General features: G+C 45.9%; 1 protein-coding gene across 1 annotated transcript in view; it reads left to right on the top strand.

The window, feature by feature from the left end:
* Nucleotides 1–17,302, top strand: part of TMOD1 (tropomodulin 1) — a 59,405-nt gene that overhangs the window by 30,964 nt on the left and 11,139 nt on the right. Inside the window, exons 4-7 of the mRNA XM_006886868.1 lie at nt 1,479–1,568; nt 2,745–2,875; nt 4,631–4,738; nt 6,880–7,023. Coding sequence (XP_006886930.1) covers nt 1,479–1,568; nt 2,745–2,875; nt 4,631–4,738; nt 6,880–7,023 — 473 coding nt within the window. The remainder of the gene's footprint in view (nt 1–1,478; nt 1,569–2,744; nt 2,876–4,630; nt 4,739–6,879; nt 7,024–17,302) is intronic.

Consider the following 17,302-nt stretch of genomic DNA (forward strand, 5'->3'; position numbering starts at 1 on the left):
GTGACTGGGGTAATCGGGATGGGTGTGTCAGAGGCAGTGTGGTTGGCGCAGGATAGAGCAGGGTTTAGGGCTGTTGTACATAGGGTCGCTATGAGTCGCAAATGACTCGATGGCACATAACAACAAAAACAACAACAAAAGTACCCAGAGGTCACACTGGTGGCAGTGGCATCCTCAGGACTGGACTTTGTATCTCCTTGTCATGGGCTTGTGTGTTCTTTCTCTTAACTGGAAACAATATTTAGTGAAATGGCTTGGAGGTTGAAAAACCATCACCAAATATTTACCAAATATCGAGTGTATTATAGAAGAGAGGGAAGGAGACAATATTCTTCCTTGATCTGTAGAAAATTACAAACCAGTAAAGGAGGAATGTGTGTATCCAGGTATCTCTAACACTCTATAGATCATATGCTGTAATACATAGCAGATGTTATAGGAGACCAATGGAGGAGAGAGGAATCCAGGAAGCCTCCATAAAGGAGGAATGGATACTCAAAGCTTTAAAGGATAGAGGTAGAGCGGTTTTAAAATACAGGCAGCCTAGTTGAATTTGAACTTAAGATAAACAATGAATAATTTGTGGTGTAAATATGTACCAACACTTACTCATCATTCCCATCCTCGCTTCCTGCTATGGTCACCCTGCTCACACAGCCCTTTTTGCACAACCCTTGTCACACTTATATTTGTAACTATGTGCTTACTTGCTTATGGTCTCCCTCCCTAGCAAACTATAAACTTCATGTTCGAGTCCCTGTTTTGCTTATTCATTGTTCTCTTCAGACCCCCCCCCCAGGCAAGCACATGATGGGGGCACTCAGTCGATACAGAATAAATGAGTGAGTGAGCATGGGAGAGGCAGTGTCAGCTTAGCATTTCCAGAAAGATCTTTCTGACTGCACTTTGCTAAATCCTGGAGTTGAGAAGAGAAGAGATTGAGGCCAGGGCACCGGTGACAACAAAGCCCTGATCATTCAGTCAAAGAACTGATGGATCCTCTGCCGGGACAGAGGTGATGAGCTGGGACAGGACTGGTCTGCGTGACATGGGGGACATCGAATGTGCTGTGTTGAAAGGTGAGGGCTTGGTGAAAAGAGGAGGCACCACCTGCCTGAGGTTTTACCCGAGGGAGAGCTTGGATGACACGATGGGGGATGAGCCAAAGGGAGAGGCAGTTGCCCGGAAAGCTGAGGACTGTTTAGGTCAAGTTAGGTTGGAAGGACAGTGGGACACTGGGGCAAGGGGAAGAGCCAGGAGTCGGATTGTGAGGCCTAGAGAGGTCTAGGCTGGGAACAGACTTGAGAACCATGTAAAAAGAAGAGAGAGAACAAATAAAGAGATGTTATTCAAGTTGTCATGTAAGTATTCCTTGCCATCTCTATGAGCAAAAATTCCTGGAGTGTGGCGTGTCCGTCTCTGAGAGTTTTATGTGTCAATCTGAGAGGTAAGCCCTGGGCCTTCCCTCTTCTCCACAGCTATCCTGGGCATGCACACCCTCATGAGCAACCAGCAGTACTACCAGGCCCTGGGCAGCAGCTCCATCGTGAACAAGGAGGGCCTCAATAGTGAGTACTCAGCTCTGCCAGCTCAGCTCCTCCTAGCCCTCCCCTCCACCCAGGGCCACTCAGGGATGTGAGAGACCTGGACTGCTTGCTTTCCTCTGCTCCCTGCACGCCGGGCTCCCTGCAGAATTGTTAAAATTTTATGTAGTCAGTTCTGTCCCTGTTTTCTTCTTCAGTCTCCTAGAATTTGTATCCCATTAATGAAGATACCCTCCATCCCAATGTAGTTAAAAAGCATGCCCTACGTTTTCTTCTAAGCAGCCAGAGGCTCATTTTCTATATTCAAGTTCTTGTTCCACCAGGACTTCCTGTTTGTGTATGGTGTGAGGGGAGACCAAAACTTTTTTCTGTTTTTTTTAAAGGCTACCCAATTGTCCTGATGCCAATTTTGTTTTGTTTAAATTTTTTTTTATTTTATTATTTTTGTGTGAGTGTACCGTCAAAGCAGATCTGACTGGTACAGGAGGAGATTGTCCCTCCTTCCCCGGCAGAGCATCTGGTGGATTTGAACCGTGCACTTCTGGGATTGTAGTTGCAGCTCCTTGCCACTAGGCCACCAGAGCTCCCCCTGATGCCAGTTTTTATGTAGTTGGATCCTTTTAGCATTGATCTGGGGCTCCACTTGTTATTATCATTTTACACATTCCGATAATTTCTGGGTATCCCTTCTGCTCCATGAGCTTCTGTTTCCTTCCTTTCACAGTTATTCCAATGTTTTCTTACCCACTGCTCCCATCACTTGCACTGTTGTGCCTAGACCTCAGATAGGAATGAGGGCACCAAAAGAATAATTGTCCCCCTTCTCTGGAACAATTATACTTTTCTTTCCCCCATCCAGGCTTCATTTTATTCTTACAAAAACTAATAAAGAACTGATAGCTAAACCAATTTTCTGTGAAGATTTTTCAGATAAAAACAATAAATGTATTGTTCAAGCAGCCAAAAAAACCCCAACTTATAAATGTAGGTAAAATTAATGATCTCCTTTTATAGTAAGAGCATGGAGGCTCTGAGAATTTATGTCACTGCAGATCGTTACAGGCAGAGAGCCCAAGCCTCCTGGCCCCCATCGGTGGCCCTCCTTCCATGACATCCCACTCCCGGCATCCCCCGAGTCTTGCTGATGCTTCCTGTCTGTGTCCTTGTGTTTATGTGTCATTTACTGATCACTCTATCTAGGTGTGATCAAACCAACACAGTACAAGCCCGTGCCTGATGAAGAACCCAACTCCACAGACGTAGAAGAGACGCTGGAGCGGATAAAGAACAATGACCCTGAACTTGAAGAGGTTAACCTCAATAACATCCGGGTAAAGTCTTTTCATTTCATTTCGGAGAAAGGCGTGTCCACGCAGCCCAGTCTTGGAAAGACAGAGTGAATAAGGTCCTGTGTGGGCTCTGGAGGCTCTGGATCAGGAATATGGGGAATACCTTGCCAATATGGGGGGCGTCTGAGATGAATGGACAGTGTAAACAAACATCAGGCTCAGACCTTCCCACGGACCAGCCCCACTCTGTCTCTGGAAACCCTCCATGTGTTCACAACACTGAGAGGTTCTTGAGATAAAATTGTGAGTCAGCCACACGCTGCTTCACACGATCTGAAGGCCAGAAAACGCCAGTATCCACCACACCAGTGAGGAGACCCAGCCTTTGAGAAGGACCTTCCTTGTCCCCACTGCTGCTCTGTCAGGTTTAGACGCAGCCTCGCTCTGCAGCCCTAAAAGGGAGCTTGTTGGCCCCAATGTCCAAAGCCATCTTCCAAGTTCTCTGCCATTTCCTCTGGTGGCTGCCAAGGCTAGAGGAGGGACAGATGGACAGGCAGCCCTACCCTGGGCAGATCACAAAAGGAATTCAGAAGCAGGCACAGCTGCCCACCCACCTGCTCGGCTCCAGGGCCTGTGGGATCGGTTCAGGGAGAGTAAGACAAGAAGCCAGCCCCTCACTCCCTGCTCCTCTTTCCTTTCTTCTCCCCTTTCTTGTAAGTGGCTGCCAGCCCCTCAGCACAATCAGATTGGAAGCTTGCACCCTCAGTGTTCTCCTCCACCTGCCCCCTGTGCTCTGCTCCCATGGGGAGCTAAAATGACACCCTGAAATGAGAGATTGGTGAGAACACAGCCAGAGCCCCCCTCGCCGGTGCCTCAGTTGTCTGCTGTGTGTCTCCTGGGAGGCGGACACAGTTCAGTATTGTGTGCACTGGAGTGAATGCCCGCTCAGAGCCATACAGGGTGCTGGAGCCCTGTCTGGGTTCTGCATCCTTGACGGTGGGTGTCAGCCAAGTGCACAGTCCTCTCTGGGAGTCAGTTTTCCTTCTTGTACAATGAGGCAATTGGACTTCGTTAGTGGTTTTCACCAGAGGAAATTCTTAAAAATGCCTGTGCCCAGGCCACACCCTCAGAGAGATTCTTAATTCCTTGTTCTATGACGGGGCCTGGGCATCAGTATTTATTTGGTAAAAGTTCCCCAGGAGCCTGTGATGTACAACCAGGTCTGAGACCCAATGGGATCAACATCTTAGAGATCATCTCATGGAACTCCAACCATACTTTCCAAAAACAGGGCAAGAGAGGGGATCCAGTAAGCTTCCAGAGAAATACGTCCAAAGAAATACAGGCAGGGAACTTGGAAGATTCCTTTCAATGTATAGCCCAACAACTTCCTTCCAGGGCTGTAAAATGAGGTTGAATGTGAGTGAATATAACACAATGAATTGGAAACACAACTGGGGTATAGGTCAAGCCCCCAGTCCTCATCTTGCAAGATGCCCCTCTCTGCCTCCTGCCTTGATTTGTTCTCTTTTCTACTCTCTACATGCAGAGGGAGAGAGTTGCAGGTCTTATCTGAAGTCCTCAGGGGGAGTTTGCTCAATCTTTTGACCCCACAGCTCTCAAATCTAATCCATCTGGGGCAAAACCAGGCAGCAGACAGAGCCAGGGCACTTTGGTCAGACACAGCCTTTTACTCAGAGCTTGCTAAGAACCAGTGAGGAGACCAGCTGCCCTATCTGTCTGCGCCTTCCTGCCCTGCACTCAGGGCTGCTGGTCACTGCCTGCCTTTCTCTCTAGAATATCCCCATACCCACCCTCAAGGCCTATGCAGAAGCCCTGAAAGAGAACTCTTACGTGAAGAAGTTCAGCATCGTTGGGACACGGAGCAATGATCCTGTGGCGTATGTACGTACCATTCTGTTGTGGCTGCGCTGAGGGCTCAGGTGCACAGAAACATAAGGACTAATATTTGTGGCCCTTGGCTGAAGAAGCCCTGTACAGTGTAGTGAGAAAACACAGGGTTAGGAGCCAGGAAAGGGGACGTGAGGGGAAGGCCATTACCCAGACACCACTGAGGAATTGCTCCAGTTAATCCTCACCACTGTCCCCTGACCCTGAGGTGCAGGTCTGTCTTTACTGAAGGTGAATATTCTGAGGTTCAGAGAGGTCAGGCAACCTGCTTGATCAAAAGTCACACAGCAAACAGTGGAGCTAGGATGCTGAAGCCAGACCTTTCTTCTCTCTGCACGATGTGTTTGCCCTTTCTTGAGCCTCAGTGTCTCCGTCTCTAACTTGATATTTTAATAGGCTCTGGAGACCAACTTTATTTTTCACACATGTATTTAAAGATGTCGCTGTTCAAATTAAATAATCATACTCTCATCTGACATACTTTGAACTTTGAACATGTTGCAAGGAGGGATCACTCCTTGGAGAGGGACGTCATGCTTGGGAGGGTAGAGGGGACAGTGCAGGAGAAGAAGACCCTCGATGAGGTGGATTGATTCAATCACTGGGATAATGGGGGTAGGTGTGTCAGAGACAATAAATTGACAAGCGATAGAGCAGAGTTTAGGGCTGTTGTACATAGGGTTGCTATGAGTCGCAGGCAAATCAACGGCACATAACAACAATAACAACTCTTTATAAAATAGCTATGAATAATTCTTTGTAAAAGTTTAAATCTTATAAAAAAAAAAACAACCAAAAAACCACCAAACCCATTCAACACATGTTCAAGAGTATCTCTGTGCCCAGCACTGAGTTAGGCTCTGGGAATACAGTTGTGGCCAAGGGAGCTTAGCTCAGCTCTGCCCTCACAGCCTCGCAGCCTGTTTGTACAGTGTGATTACTGCAGCCCTAAGAGCGGATGAGGTACAGGAATTAGTAAGACATGGAAAGTGATAAAGCATCTAAGGCCAAAACCAAATCCACTGTCGGCAAGTTGATTCCAACTTATACCAGCTCTGTAGGACAGAGAACTACCCCATAGGGTTTCCAAGACTGTAAATAATTTTTTAACATTTTTATTCTATATTGGGTTGCATACAAAATTTGCATACACTGTGTTTCATACTTTCCACCATTCACATTGTCTTTCATATAATCATTCCCATTCATTGTGTTTTATAAAATTAATCATCATTGAACTATGCCCCCCATTACTCTGTCTTTTCAGATCCCCGCTGGATCTTTCCCATTTCCTTTGCCCCTCCCCTCCCACCACGAAATTGTGGGACCCACGGTTTCCCCTCGTCCATCCTCATCCTTCTACTCCCACCTCTTTCCCCCTTGTACTCCCATATATGTTTTACTAGTTATCCTTCTAATTTTTTATTAATTTTAATGAACATTTACAAAGATTTTGGATTTCCATTCATTCATTGTTGCATTTTTCTCCCTGCCCACCCCCACCCCCCGTTCGCTCTTCTCTTGAAAAGTGAAAGAGAAATTCTTTCATTGGTATACAATCCCCCCACCCTGCCCTAGTACACTCCACTATGCAACCTTCATTCTGGACTCTTGTAATAACCATAATACCCAGTCCTATATTGCTTTTAGACAGTTTTCTCCCTCATCTGTTTCAATGCAGTATACATAATTTATCCAGTTTTTCTCAGTCTCACCCAATGGTCTTATGCAGTATTTGTCCTTATGGGACTGACTTAGTTCACTCAGCATAATACTCTCCAGTCTCTCCCAAGTTACGTAGTCATTTTAGAAATCATTGCTCTTGAATGCTGTGTAGTATTCCATTGTGGGAATATACCAAAATGTTTCAGTCCATTTGATTGTGGTTGGACATTTGGGCTGTTATAGAAGACTTGGCTTGAAAGCTAATGAGCATGGCATTCTCTGGTAGTGAACCTTCCAGAACCATGGCAACTAGAGGAGGAGAAACAAATTATTTGACTTGGGTCAGTGTGAGTGGGTCAGGGCCTCTTGCTCCCAGCAAAGCTCTCGGTATCTTCGCATAGACCTGGGAGGGGCTCCAGTCTTGTTCTGTGTGACTTTCCAGTACCCCTGTACCCCTCCTGTGCTCCCAGGCCCTTGCTGAGATGCTCAAGGTGAACAAGGTGTTGAAGACGCTGAATGTGGAATCCAATTTCATTTCTGGAGCCGGGATCCTGAGACTGGTGGAAGCCCTTCCACACAACACGTCTCTTGTGGAGCTAAAAATTGATAACCAGGTAAGAAGAGGAAGAGCCCCTTTGTACTTCTAAACCTGTCAAGTCTGTGCCTTGTCCTGCATGCTGCAGGGCTGATCATAGACACCCAGGGGGTCCAGCTTTAGGAAACCTCAGGGCTGGTCCAGTCTAGACCTCTCTACCATGCTCACCTTCCTTCATCCTTCCCCCCAAGTATTCTTCCAGATCCTGCTAGTTCACACCTAGTAATGGAGAAACTCACTCCTTACCAAGATAATGCCTTTAACTTTCTACAGTGCTGACTCTGAGAACATCTTTCCTTACATTAAGTAGGAATTAGCTTCCTCAAAGACTGTTCTGTCCTCTATTGCCTACAGGACACTCCTGGACACAGAGATCAGAAACCATCGGCATCTTGTTTCCTAGGCTAAAATATCCCTAGTTTCTTTAAACACAATGTTTCCACCCCTTTCAATAGGCGTTTGAGTCCCTTCTGTCTAGGTCAGCTGTGTCTTGGAGAAGGTACAGCCAGAGTGTTCCTTAGAAGCAAAGATGATACTTTGAGCATGTTGCTGGGAGAGGCTATTCCTAGGAGGAGGACATCATGCCTATGTACAACAGCCCTAAAATCTGCTCTATCGCTTGTCAAATTATTGTCTCTGGCACACCTACCCCCATTATCCCAGTGATTGAATCAATCCACCTCATCGAGGACATCATGCTTGGACAGGTGGAGGGATGGTGAAGGAGAGGAAGAGCCTCAATCAGGTGGATTAACAGTCACCGCAGCAGTGGGCTTGGTGTGTTGGAGAATGTGAAAATGCCACAGGATAGGACGGTGTTCACATCTGCTGTTATGTTCATAGGGTCACTATGAGTTGTACTTGACTCGATGGCACCTAACAACAGCAGCTGTCTAGGTTCCTCTTCCTGGGAAAATTATTGTTTGTCTCTACGTTTATGGAATTATCATCTCTCTGTAACGTCTATGGTTCAGTCAGGACAACTCCAGCAACGCCGATGTTCTACGATGATGCTGGTAACAGATCTTGTGCTGTTGTTGCATGTGCTCCGTGTTTACTGAGGGCCAGGCTCTGATCTTCACAGCAGATGTGAGGATTAGCAGTCCTGGTTGGAGGAAGAAGCAGGTCAAAGAGGTTCAAGAGCAGCAACTTTCTCAGGCACAACTTGAGCACTGCAGGTAGCAGAGTTTGGATTCAGGTCTCTCCTTATTAGAAAACCCACACTCAACCCACCAGATCCCATTGCATCACATGATTTATTCATTATGGAGATTTCAGTTAATGCAAAAACATTTGCTTTTTTAAATTTTCTGCACAAAATTTGTACTGAATGAGTATGTAAGGATATGCATAGTTCAGAAGGAAATGTTACGAAATTGTAAACAGTTGTTATACCTGAGTAAGACTTGTCAGTGCTGGTTGTCTTTTTATTATAAATATGATAAATATACATATAAGTACATGAGATGTAAATGTACTATTTGAAGAATCCTTAACAGGCCTGAGATTGCTGTTTGGGTCAAGAGCTGAAACACCACCCATCTCCAGGGTACTTGGAATGTTCTTTGCTAATCAGACACTTATTCAAAACTCTGTACAACTTGCTCCCTACTCACCTTCACACCTCTGCACATTTGCCCCCCACTCTTCCTGGAACACCCTCCCCTCCCCTCTCTCTCCCTGGAGAAATCCTCCTTTTCCTTCCAGGTTCAGCTGCAGTGACTCCCATCTCCCAGTGGTGGTCTGGAGCCAGCCAAACCAGCCTGCAAGAGTTGATTCTGCACATTGTCCCCCAAGTCAGGGTCAGTGACTGCTCACTGGCACCTTGAAATCACTCATGGTGGGGCTACTTACACCCTGGATATTGTCAGATGCTCCAAACAGGCCACAGCATTTCCCATCCCACCACCTCCAGGGGTTAGTTTGCCAGCACAATACTTCCTTCTCTAGTCACCTGTAGCTCATTTCTCCACCCCTCCTCCCAGGAGATGAAAGTGCTCCCTCCTCTGTGCTCCGTCGGCACCTAGGCTTCCCTGTGCTGTGCCTGTCATTTCTGAAGCCCAGCACTGGCGCTGGCCTTTCAGGGGTGCTTGGTGAGCAGGACTGTATGTCGTCCATGCATGTTCTGCATTACTGTGCAGAATGGTTGCACCTGCCTGAAGTGGAGCAGGTCAGAATCCATCCCACCCACCACATTCAAAAGCAAACCGTGTGTCTTAATGTGAAGCCTTGTTCATCTAGAGATGATAGAAAGAGAATGGATGCCTTTGAGCTGTGGTGTGGAGAAGAGTATTGATTATACCATGGACTGTGGGGAGAACAAACAGGTTCGTCCTGGAGAGGGTGAAACCAGGCTGCTCTTTGGAAGCAAGGATTTGCAAGCTCCATCTGAAGCCTCTAGAGAGGGCCATTTTCCTAATTCATGCAGAGGCCACACCGAGCCACTAGTGGTCTTGTCATGGGAATTTACTGAATTAGATTCCTTCTCTCGCTCCATTACTGGTGGCATCACCCACCCGCAGTATCCTCTCTGATGTACAAATACGACGAAACCTCTGTTGTAAGCAGGAGGGGCAGAGCAGGTGAACAAAGGTGTGTCCCCGCCTTGGCTCTGGACCTCACCCTGGGATTGGATACTCATGTGATTCCTCTCCCGAGCAGACAGAGTCAGTTCCTACCCATTGTCAGCTGAAGCCTGGCTCCTGGGGCGGAACGTTGGCCAGAACTCACCCAGAGCACTGTGGTCCCTGAGGTGGCAGCTAACAAAGACTGTGCTGTGTGCCCCCCCTTCACTGCTGTCTTCTCAGAGCCCAGAGATGGAGTCAGCACTAAATGTAGCTCTCATTCCCGCTGAACACAGCATGCAAGAATTTCACTTCCTTGAGCCTTATTTTCCTCACCTGTAAAATAGAGATAATAAGAATCTCTGCTACTAAGGAGCTGACAGATGCAAACTATGAAGTTGTTAGCTTTAATAGTTACATTAAACTCCAGGGAGTCTCATATTATTTGGAAAGTTAATTTATTGAGCAGTTATGATGCTTTATATCCACTATCTCATTTAATGAGCACAATAATCTTGTAAGTGGAGATAAAACAGGGTATTGTGCACTCTTATGTTATAGATGAGGAGTCCTGGTCACAGTGGATGAAGCATTGGGCTACTAACCAAAAGGCTGATTGTTTGAATCTACCAGTCATTGCTCGAGGGAGACCTTAAGCTTTGAATGCCCTCCAGGGATTCCACATAGGAAGGGAGGAAAGACAGGCACAGAAATACTTGTCCCGTGGTGCTCAAGCACATCGCAAACAGTGGACCACAGGGGTCACTGGAGGGTGGACCTCAGTCTGGAGCAGGGATCAGAGAAGACTTCTTGGAGGAGGTGGAATCTGAGATTAATCCAGTCGGGTGGACAGAATCTCAGAAGTTAAGAGGAGACTATGGCATCCAGGGTGGAGGGGACCACAGGAACAAAGAGGAGGTACAGGACAGCCATGGGACACATCCAGTGGTCCTTCTGGGCACCTAGTGGAAGAAAAGTTGAAAGAGAGTTGGGAGACTGAGGGACTTTGAAAGGTAGGTTTAGGGAAAGTAGGCTATGTCTGCACCAATCAGAGATGTGCTCTGGGAAGACAGTTCCTGATGGGACAGGAGAGGATAGGACTGTGAGGAGAAGGAAGAACAGCCTCAGGGCCAGCGAGACCAACGCAGAGCTGTGGGGATGTGCTTTTGCTTGGCTGGATTATGGATTTGAGCAAGGTGAATGAGGGATGGGTGTCAGGTCTCGGGGGAGGGGGCTCCGATGGTCCAGGCCTCAAGGGTGCCACTTGTGTCCTTCACAAAACATTCCAGAAGGCCCGAGGATGGCAGAGTGCCTCCCTTCGTGTGCCCCAGCTCCGGGCTCTGGAGTGTTTGACAAAGAGGAGGTGACGAGTGGCATGTGATTTATTCCTCATTCTTGGTTAGTCACCGAGGTCTTTGGAGGCCGGAGTTTACTCCTTAGCCCCGTGCTTGTAACCTGTGTCAGTGAGTCTCTGTCCTCCTTCTTCCTTATATGGCCAAAGAAGGGGACTTGGAGAATGTTGTCCAGGGTGACATGGAGACTCACAGTCCAGCTTGAGGCACAGATTCAGAAACGAGGACTCTGAGGCTGTTTGTTTACTCAACCAGTCTCTCATCTCCAAGCAAAGCGCCGCCTGAAGTTTTATTAAAATTGCCTGGAGACTGAAGTGAAGGTGGGGAGGGTGAGGAGGCCCTAAACTAGACCTTAAGTGCCCTGGGAAATCATCCCATCCACCCTTCCCTTTTACAGGTGGGGAAACTGAGGATCCTCCCATAATCACTAAAAGACTAAGTTAGTGCCAGAATTGAGTTGGAACTGAGGTGTTCTGGTTTCCACATAGCCTATATTGATCTGTGGATAGGAGAAATCCCCATGGTCCCGGGGAGTAGGCACTATAGGTAGGGACAGGGTACTGTAGGCCCTGTCCCATGTAAGGCAGGTCATATCCAAATGGTGATAGCCTTGAGGCCCCCTCTTGATCTCAACAAGCGTCTCCTCCAGGACCTCAGGGCACAGGGCACTCTCTCTGTCCCTTAAACTTAGTCTGAAAACATGATATCCCACATTGGTATTTGCTGTGTCTGATTTCTTGCTTTCATTCCCTAAGTACTGAATGAAAATGTGTTCAATATTTTGAGGAGAAGCAAATGAAACAGGTTGCACTTCTTGTCCAAGTCAGATTATTTTCTGAGTGGAAATCAATTTAAAAAGAAAACAAAAGAGATTTTCACACATGGTGACATTCCTTTAGTTTCAGATCACACATACCCTCATAGCAGCTGAATCACTTTATTTTGGGTAAGACTAAATACGACTTCTTGCTTTGCAAAGAACACCCACTCCTCACTTACCAACATATTTAGGTTCTGAAGACTAAGTTGTCATGTGAAAATAGAGGATGAACACATGAAAAAAACGGAGGGTGACTGCATCATTGCATGATTGCCAAATTACATCATTACATAACAGCCAGGTTACATCATTACATAGCAAGCAATCCAACCACAGAGGATCCTAGCCTGGGCAAACAGACACAAAACCTTAGTCATCATAGCCAATGCTACTCTCATCTCACTGGCAACCATACATCATCAATGTGCAAAATAGAGAGTTGTTGTTATGTGCCATCGAGTCACCTACAACTCATAGCGACCCTATGTACATCTCTGAACCCTGCTCTGTCCCGAGCCAGTCTACTGACTCTGACACACTTACTCCCATTACTCAAGTTACTGTGTCAATCCATCTCATCTGTGGTCTTTTTCTCCTACTATCCCTCCACCCTTCTAAGCATGATGTCCTTCTCTAGTGACCAGTCCCTTCTAGACACATGCCCAAAGTATGTGAGATGGAGCCTCAGAATCATAGCCTCCAAGGAGAAACTTGGTTTCACCCTCTCCAAGACAGACCTGTTTGGTCTCTTGGTGATCCATGGTATGTTCAATACTTTTCTCCAGCACAACTTAAAGACATTGATTCTTCTTCTGTCAGAGGAGATTTTACTTTTGTCATAAATGCAAAATGTCAGATGACAAGATAGTTGACAAATGAGGAGTAAGTGTACAGGAAGACATCATTGGAAAATCAGGAGGCAAGACTCTCTAACCCGTTGTGCTCTCTGATTTGTTCTTTACATATTTAGCCTCTAAGTAGCAGTGCTTGGTTTAGACAGAAAATAATCTTTGTGCTTTGTAATCTCATTATATATTGAAACTGGAAATATTTTATTTCAGTGAGACCAAAGTCTCTGTCTCTTCTTTTAAATAGCAATTATGTTCTTTTCCTGGCCCTGCTTCTCAGAGAAAATGAAATTAAATCAGAGGAAAAATACAACTTAGAGGAAACCTTTTTTTCTCCACAGATCAGACTGAATTAGAATAAACTGCAACCACTTACACCAGGACTCAGATCCCCACAGAGGCTGTGATCTATTCTGAAAAGCTAGGGCCCTTCTAGACAAGAGACAAACTAACCCAAGGACAGATATAACTTAAATTCAAGTCTGACCTATAACTGGAGTCAGCCATTTAATTTACCCATGCCTCAGTTTCTACATCTGTTAATGGGAATGCTCACACCCATCTCATACAATTGTGAGAGAATTTACTATCTTGTTTCCTCAGTATTTGGCATAGGGTCTGCCCTCAGCATAAGGATGTTATTCTGATGTTTAATAGGGGTGGGAGGGTAAAGCCACAGGTTCATTCCACATAAGTTGGGTATTTGTTTTGTTAAATAGCAAATCTATTCACTTGCCATCATAGATTGGTTAACACTCATCTTAAAAGAAATAGCACTGCCACATGCTGATGAAGGACAAGCCAGTGATTGCCTCATATGGAGGCACAGTTTGGCCATTGTTGTTATTGTTAAGTGCCCTCGAGTGTAGATGACTCATAGCAACCCTATGAATGAAAGTCCTCAACACTTGTGTGACTTTCATTCTTTCTCCAGGTTCAAAGCAGTAGGGATCAAGTATTTGAATGAGACTTTCCCTTTTTACTCTGCTTTAGTCTCATATGAATTTTTAATAATGAAACAAGTTACTTGCATAGTTTTTTGAGCACATCTGAAGGGTGTCAGGAGTTCTTCTCTGACCACCCTCTCCCTGGCTCTGCTGCCCAGGGGATGCTGCTGCCAGTGCTGGCATGACCAGCCACTTTGTCTCTCCCCAAGGAGTTCCTTATGACCTTTCACCCACTGTTAAGGTCGCCTCCTTGATTTTTTTTATGCCATCCAAGCAAGTTATTCATAGACTCACAGAAGGCAAGTCCCAAAGGCCTTCAAGGTCACAGAGCCCAAGCCTTCCCCATTCATGGCAACATCTAGAGGCCCTGGCGAGAGGCAGTCTTCTCTGTCTTGCACACCGCTAGGGACAGGCAGCTTACTACCTTATGAGTCAGACGAGTCGGCTCCTTTTGTGTGCAGACGTTTCTAATGGTTATAGTGCAATCCTGGCCTGCAGAGCCACAATCTGTCTGCCTCTCTCCACAGCCCTCCATTTGCCTTCTTGCCAAGGCAGTCTGGTGAGCTGAGAACTAGCAAAGACTCTGGAGCAAACTGCCTGCATTCCAATCTGGATCTACAACCAACTGGCCTGTGGTTTGGGGGCTTCACTTTCCTCATCTATGAAATGAAAATTATAATCATACATGTATAGCAAATCCATATTTATCATAATACATTTGTAGCAATGAGAAAATGAGTTAGCTTATGAAAAGTGCTCAGGACATTGCCTGACATGCAGTGAGGACTAAATAAGTATTTGAAAAATAAGTAGAAGACCTGAGCTTTGGACTCAACTTCCTCATCGTCATCTATGCAAATGACTGAGAATGATGCATACATGAAACTGCTTGGAAAACTCAAGGCTTATTTTTAAGTGTATACTTTCTGCTTTGGTATTTAATATAAAAATTATGGATTTGGCCTAAGGTTAGCACTCCAGGAAGATGAATCAGGATTTTGTAATGGAACCCTGAACGTCCTTCCACAGACCCAGACAGAGCCTCATATACCCCAGAGATACGGGATCCTGGTGGGAAAATGTGAAGCCCTTCCAGCCCCAGGTGAAGGTCAGACCTTGAGTCTGTCACTAATAAACTCAGGGATCTTGGTCCAGCTTCCATCTATACATGGACTCAGTTTACACATATCCCAAACAAAGATGCCAGCTCCTGCCTGGCCTGCCCACCTCTCAGGGCAGTAGGGAGAACAGAACAGGGGCAGTTGGTGTCTGGGCGTTTGTCCTCTGGACCGAGCTGCATGCAGTGTCACTTCACTGGGGCAGCCTGCTGTCCCTGGCAGCCCCTCTGCTGAGTGAGGCCTGTGCTTTCTGAGACGCGCTATCCTGAGTACTTGTAGAGCTTTCTCCTCAGGTGACCTCAGGGAGAAGCCAGGCTTCCTGCTACGTGGGGTGGGATGAGCTGGGAGTGGGGAGCTGCAACCCGGATGAACTCTCTGTGATGACAGAAATGGTCTAGATTGGCGCTGTCCACTATGGTGGCAACATGTGGTCATCGGGCAATTGCTATATGGTTAGCACCATTGAACAACTGGATTTTAGACATTTTAAAAAATGTTAGTTATTAGGGAGCGCTGGTGGCCTAGTGGCAAGAAGCTGCACTGCAACCCTAGAGGTGCGGTTCAAATCCACCAGATGCTCTGCTGGAGAAGGAGGAACAATTTCCTCCTGTACCAGTCAGATGTGATTTTACAGTACACACATAAAAAATATTAAATTTTAAAAAAATAGTTAATTAAATAGTCATTTGTGACTAAGTCCTATATTGGACAAGGTAGAATTGGAAAAAGAGCTACAAAGACAAGTGACCTAGACAAGGCAGAAAGACTGCTGGGTGTCGGGAGAGCCATATGCCACAGTACAGCAGAGGGATGATGCTTCAGGATAAGCACCAAGGACAGGCTTTGCTGGAGGAAGGATCATTAGCAATGAACAGTAAGGCCCTGGAGATGCAAGAGCAGAAAGGTCGCCAGGGGAGACGGGAGCACACCTGACTGCAGCAGGCATCCAAGGAGGGGGAGAGGTTGAGTAAAGAATGGGAACGGAATGCAAGGGCTGGCTGTGGAGGACCAGGCAGAGGGCCATGCACCCAATGAAGGACATTATTCCAGCTATTTACAGTTTTTAACAGTTCTGTCATGATTTCTAAGCAGCCCTTTTTAACAGTTCTGTCATGATTTCTAAGCAGCCCTTTATTTGGCCCTTATGTTAAAGTAAGTAGGTTTTCACTGGATTTCCTCCCCATCCCCACCCCCGTCTGTGCCACTGGCATTTTTGGGCTGCCAGCTTTTTCAGTTCTAAGTCTGAGATAAATGAAGTCAAATGAAACCCCAGAAAACTCACTGGTGTTTTATTCCTTAGGCTTCAGAGAACCTAAGTGGTCTGTGTCTTCTCTGCACTTTTAAGAGTCTCATATATTTTATATCTAGCATTCGGGTTTTTTAATTATACATAATGGAACTCTTTGCTTTTTTTGTTTTTAAAGACTTCTTACAGATTATTTTTAAAGTATTTTTACTATATAAAAAATTAAAGCAGTATAATAAAACAAAAGCTTGCTAGATCTCACTATCACTACTTCCAGTTATTTTCGATGTGTATATGTGTGTAGAGACGAATTGCATTGGGAAAGCAACTGTCAGGGACCTCTCCAGAATACTGAAGAGCAACGATGTCAGTCTGGAGACTAAGGTACACCTGATCCAGGCCATAGTCTTTGCAATTGCTTGCTATGCATCAGAAAGCTGGACAATGACTAGGGTTGATAGAAAGATAATTGATGCCTTTGAGCTGTGGTGGTGGAGAAGAGTATTGAGTATACCAGGGACTGCCAAGAGAGCAAACAGGTTCGTACTAGAGAGGGTGAAGCCAGCCTGCTCCTTGGAAGCAAGAATTCTGAGGCTTCGTTTGATATACTTTGGACATGCTGCAAGGAGAGACCAGTTCTTGAAGAGGGATGTCATGCTTGGAAGGGTGGAGAGATGGAGAAAGAGAGGGAGACCATCGATGAGATGGATTGATATACAATGACTGGAGTAATGAAGGTAGGTGTGTCTGAGAGAGTAAAGTTGGCACAGGATACAGAAGGTTTCAGGGCTGTTGTACATAGGGTCGCTATGAGTCACAAGTGACTCGACAGCACAAAACTATGTGTGTATTGAAAATATGAATAACTTTACATATAATGTTTTGTGACATGAATCTTTCCCCCCCCTTCCTTCCCATTTCAACACTATCTTTCCAGGTCAGTGGCTAAAGATTTACCTATTATATTACAGCCTATAGTCTACTAAAAGACTATGCCATCACTTTTTGAGGTAACTCCCTCTTGATGAATTTTTTTTTCCATTTCACACAGTTACTGTAACATGGGCTCAAGTGTGTCAGAGATGGTGAGGATGGCCCAGGATAGGGCAGGGTTCAGGGCCATTATTTATAAAGTTGTTATGACCATTGAGGCTCATATCAAGAAGACAAAGATTCTCACCACTGGACCAATTGGCAGCATCAGGATGGATGGTGAAGAGATTGAAACTGTTAACTAGTTTGCTTGGCTGCACAGTCAACACTCTTGGCACCAGCAGCCAGGAAATTAAAAGGCACATTGCCATGGAAAAGTCTGCTGTTAGGGACCTCTCCAAAGTACTGAAGAGCAATGGTGTCACTCTGGAGACTAAGGTGCATCTAATACAGGCCATGGTCTTTGCAAT

The sequence above is a fragment of the Elephantulus edwardii genome, unplaced genomic scaffold, assembly GCF_000299155.1.
Source record: "Elephantulus edwardii isolate Elephantulus edwardi_28Jun2011 unplaced genomic scaffold, EleEdw1.0 scaffold00052, whole genome shotgun sequence".
Lineage (NCBI taxonomy): Eukaryota > Metazoa > Chordata > Mammalia > Macroscelidea > Macroscelididae > Elephantulus > Elephantulus edwardii.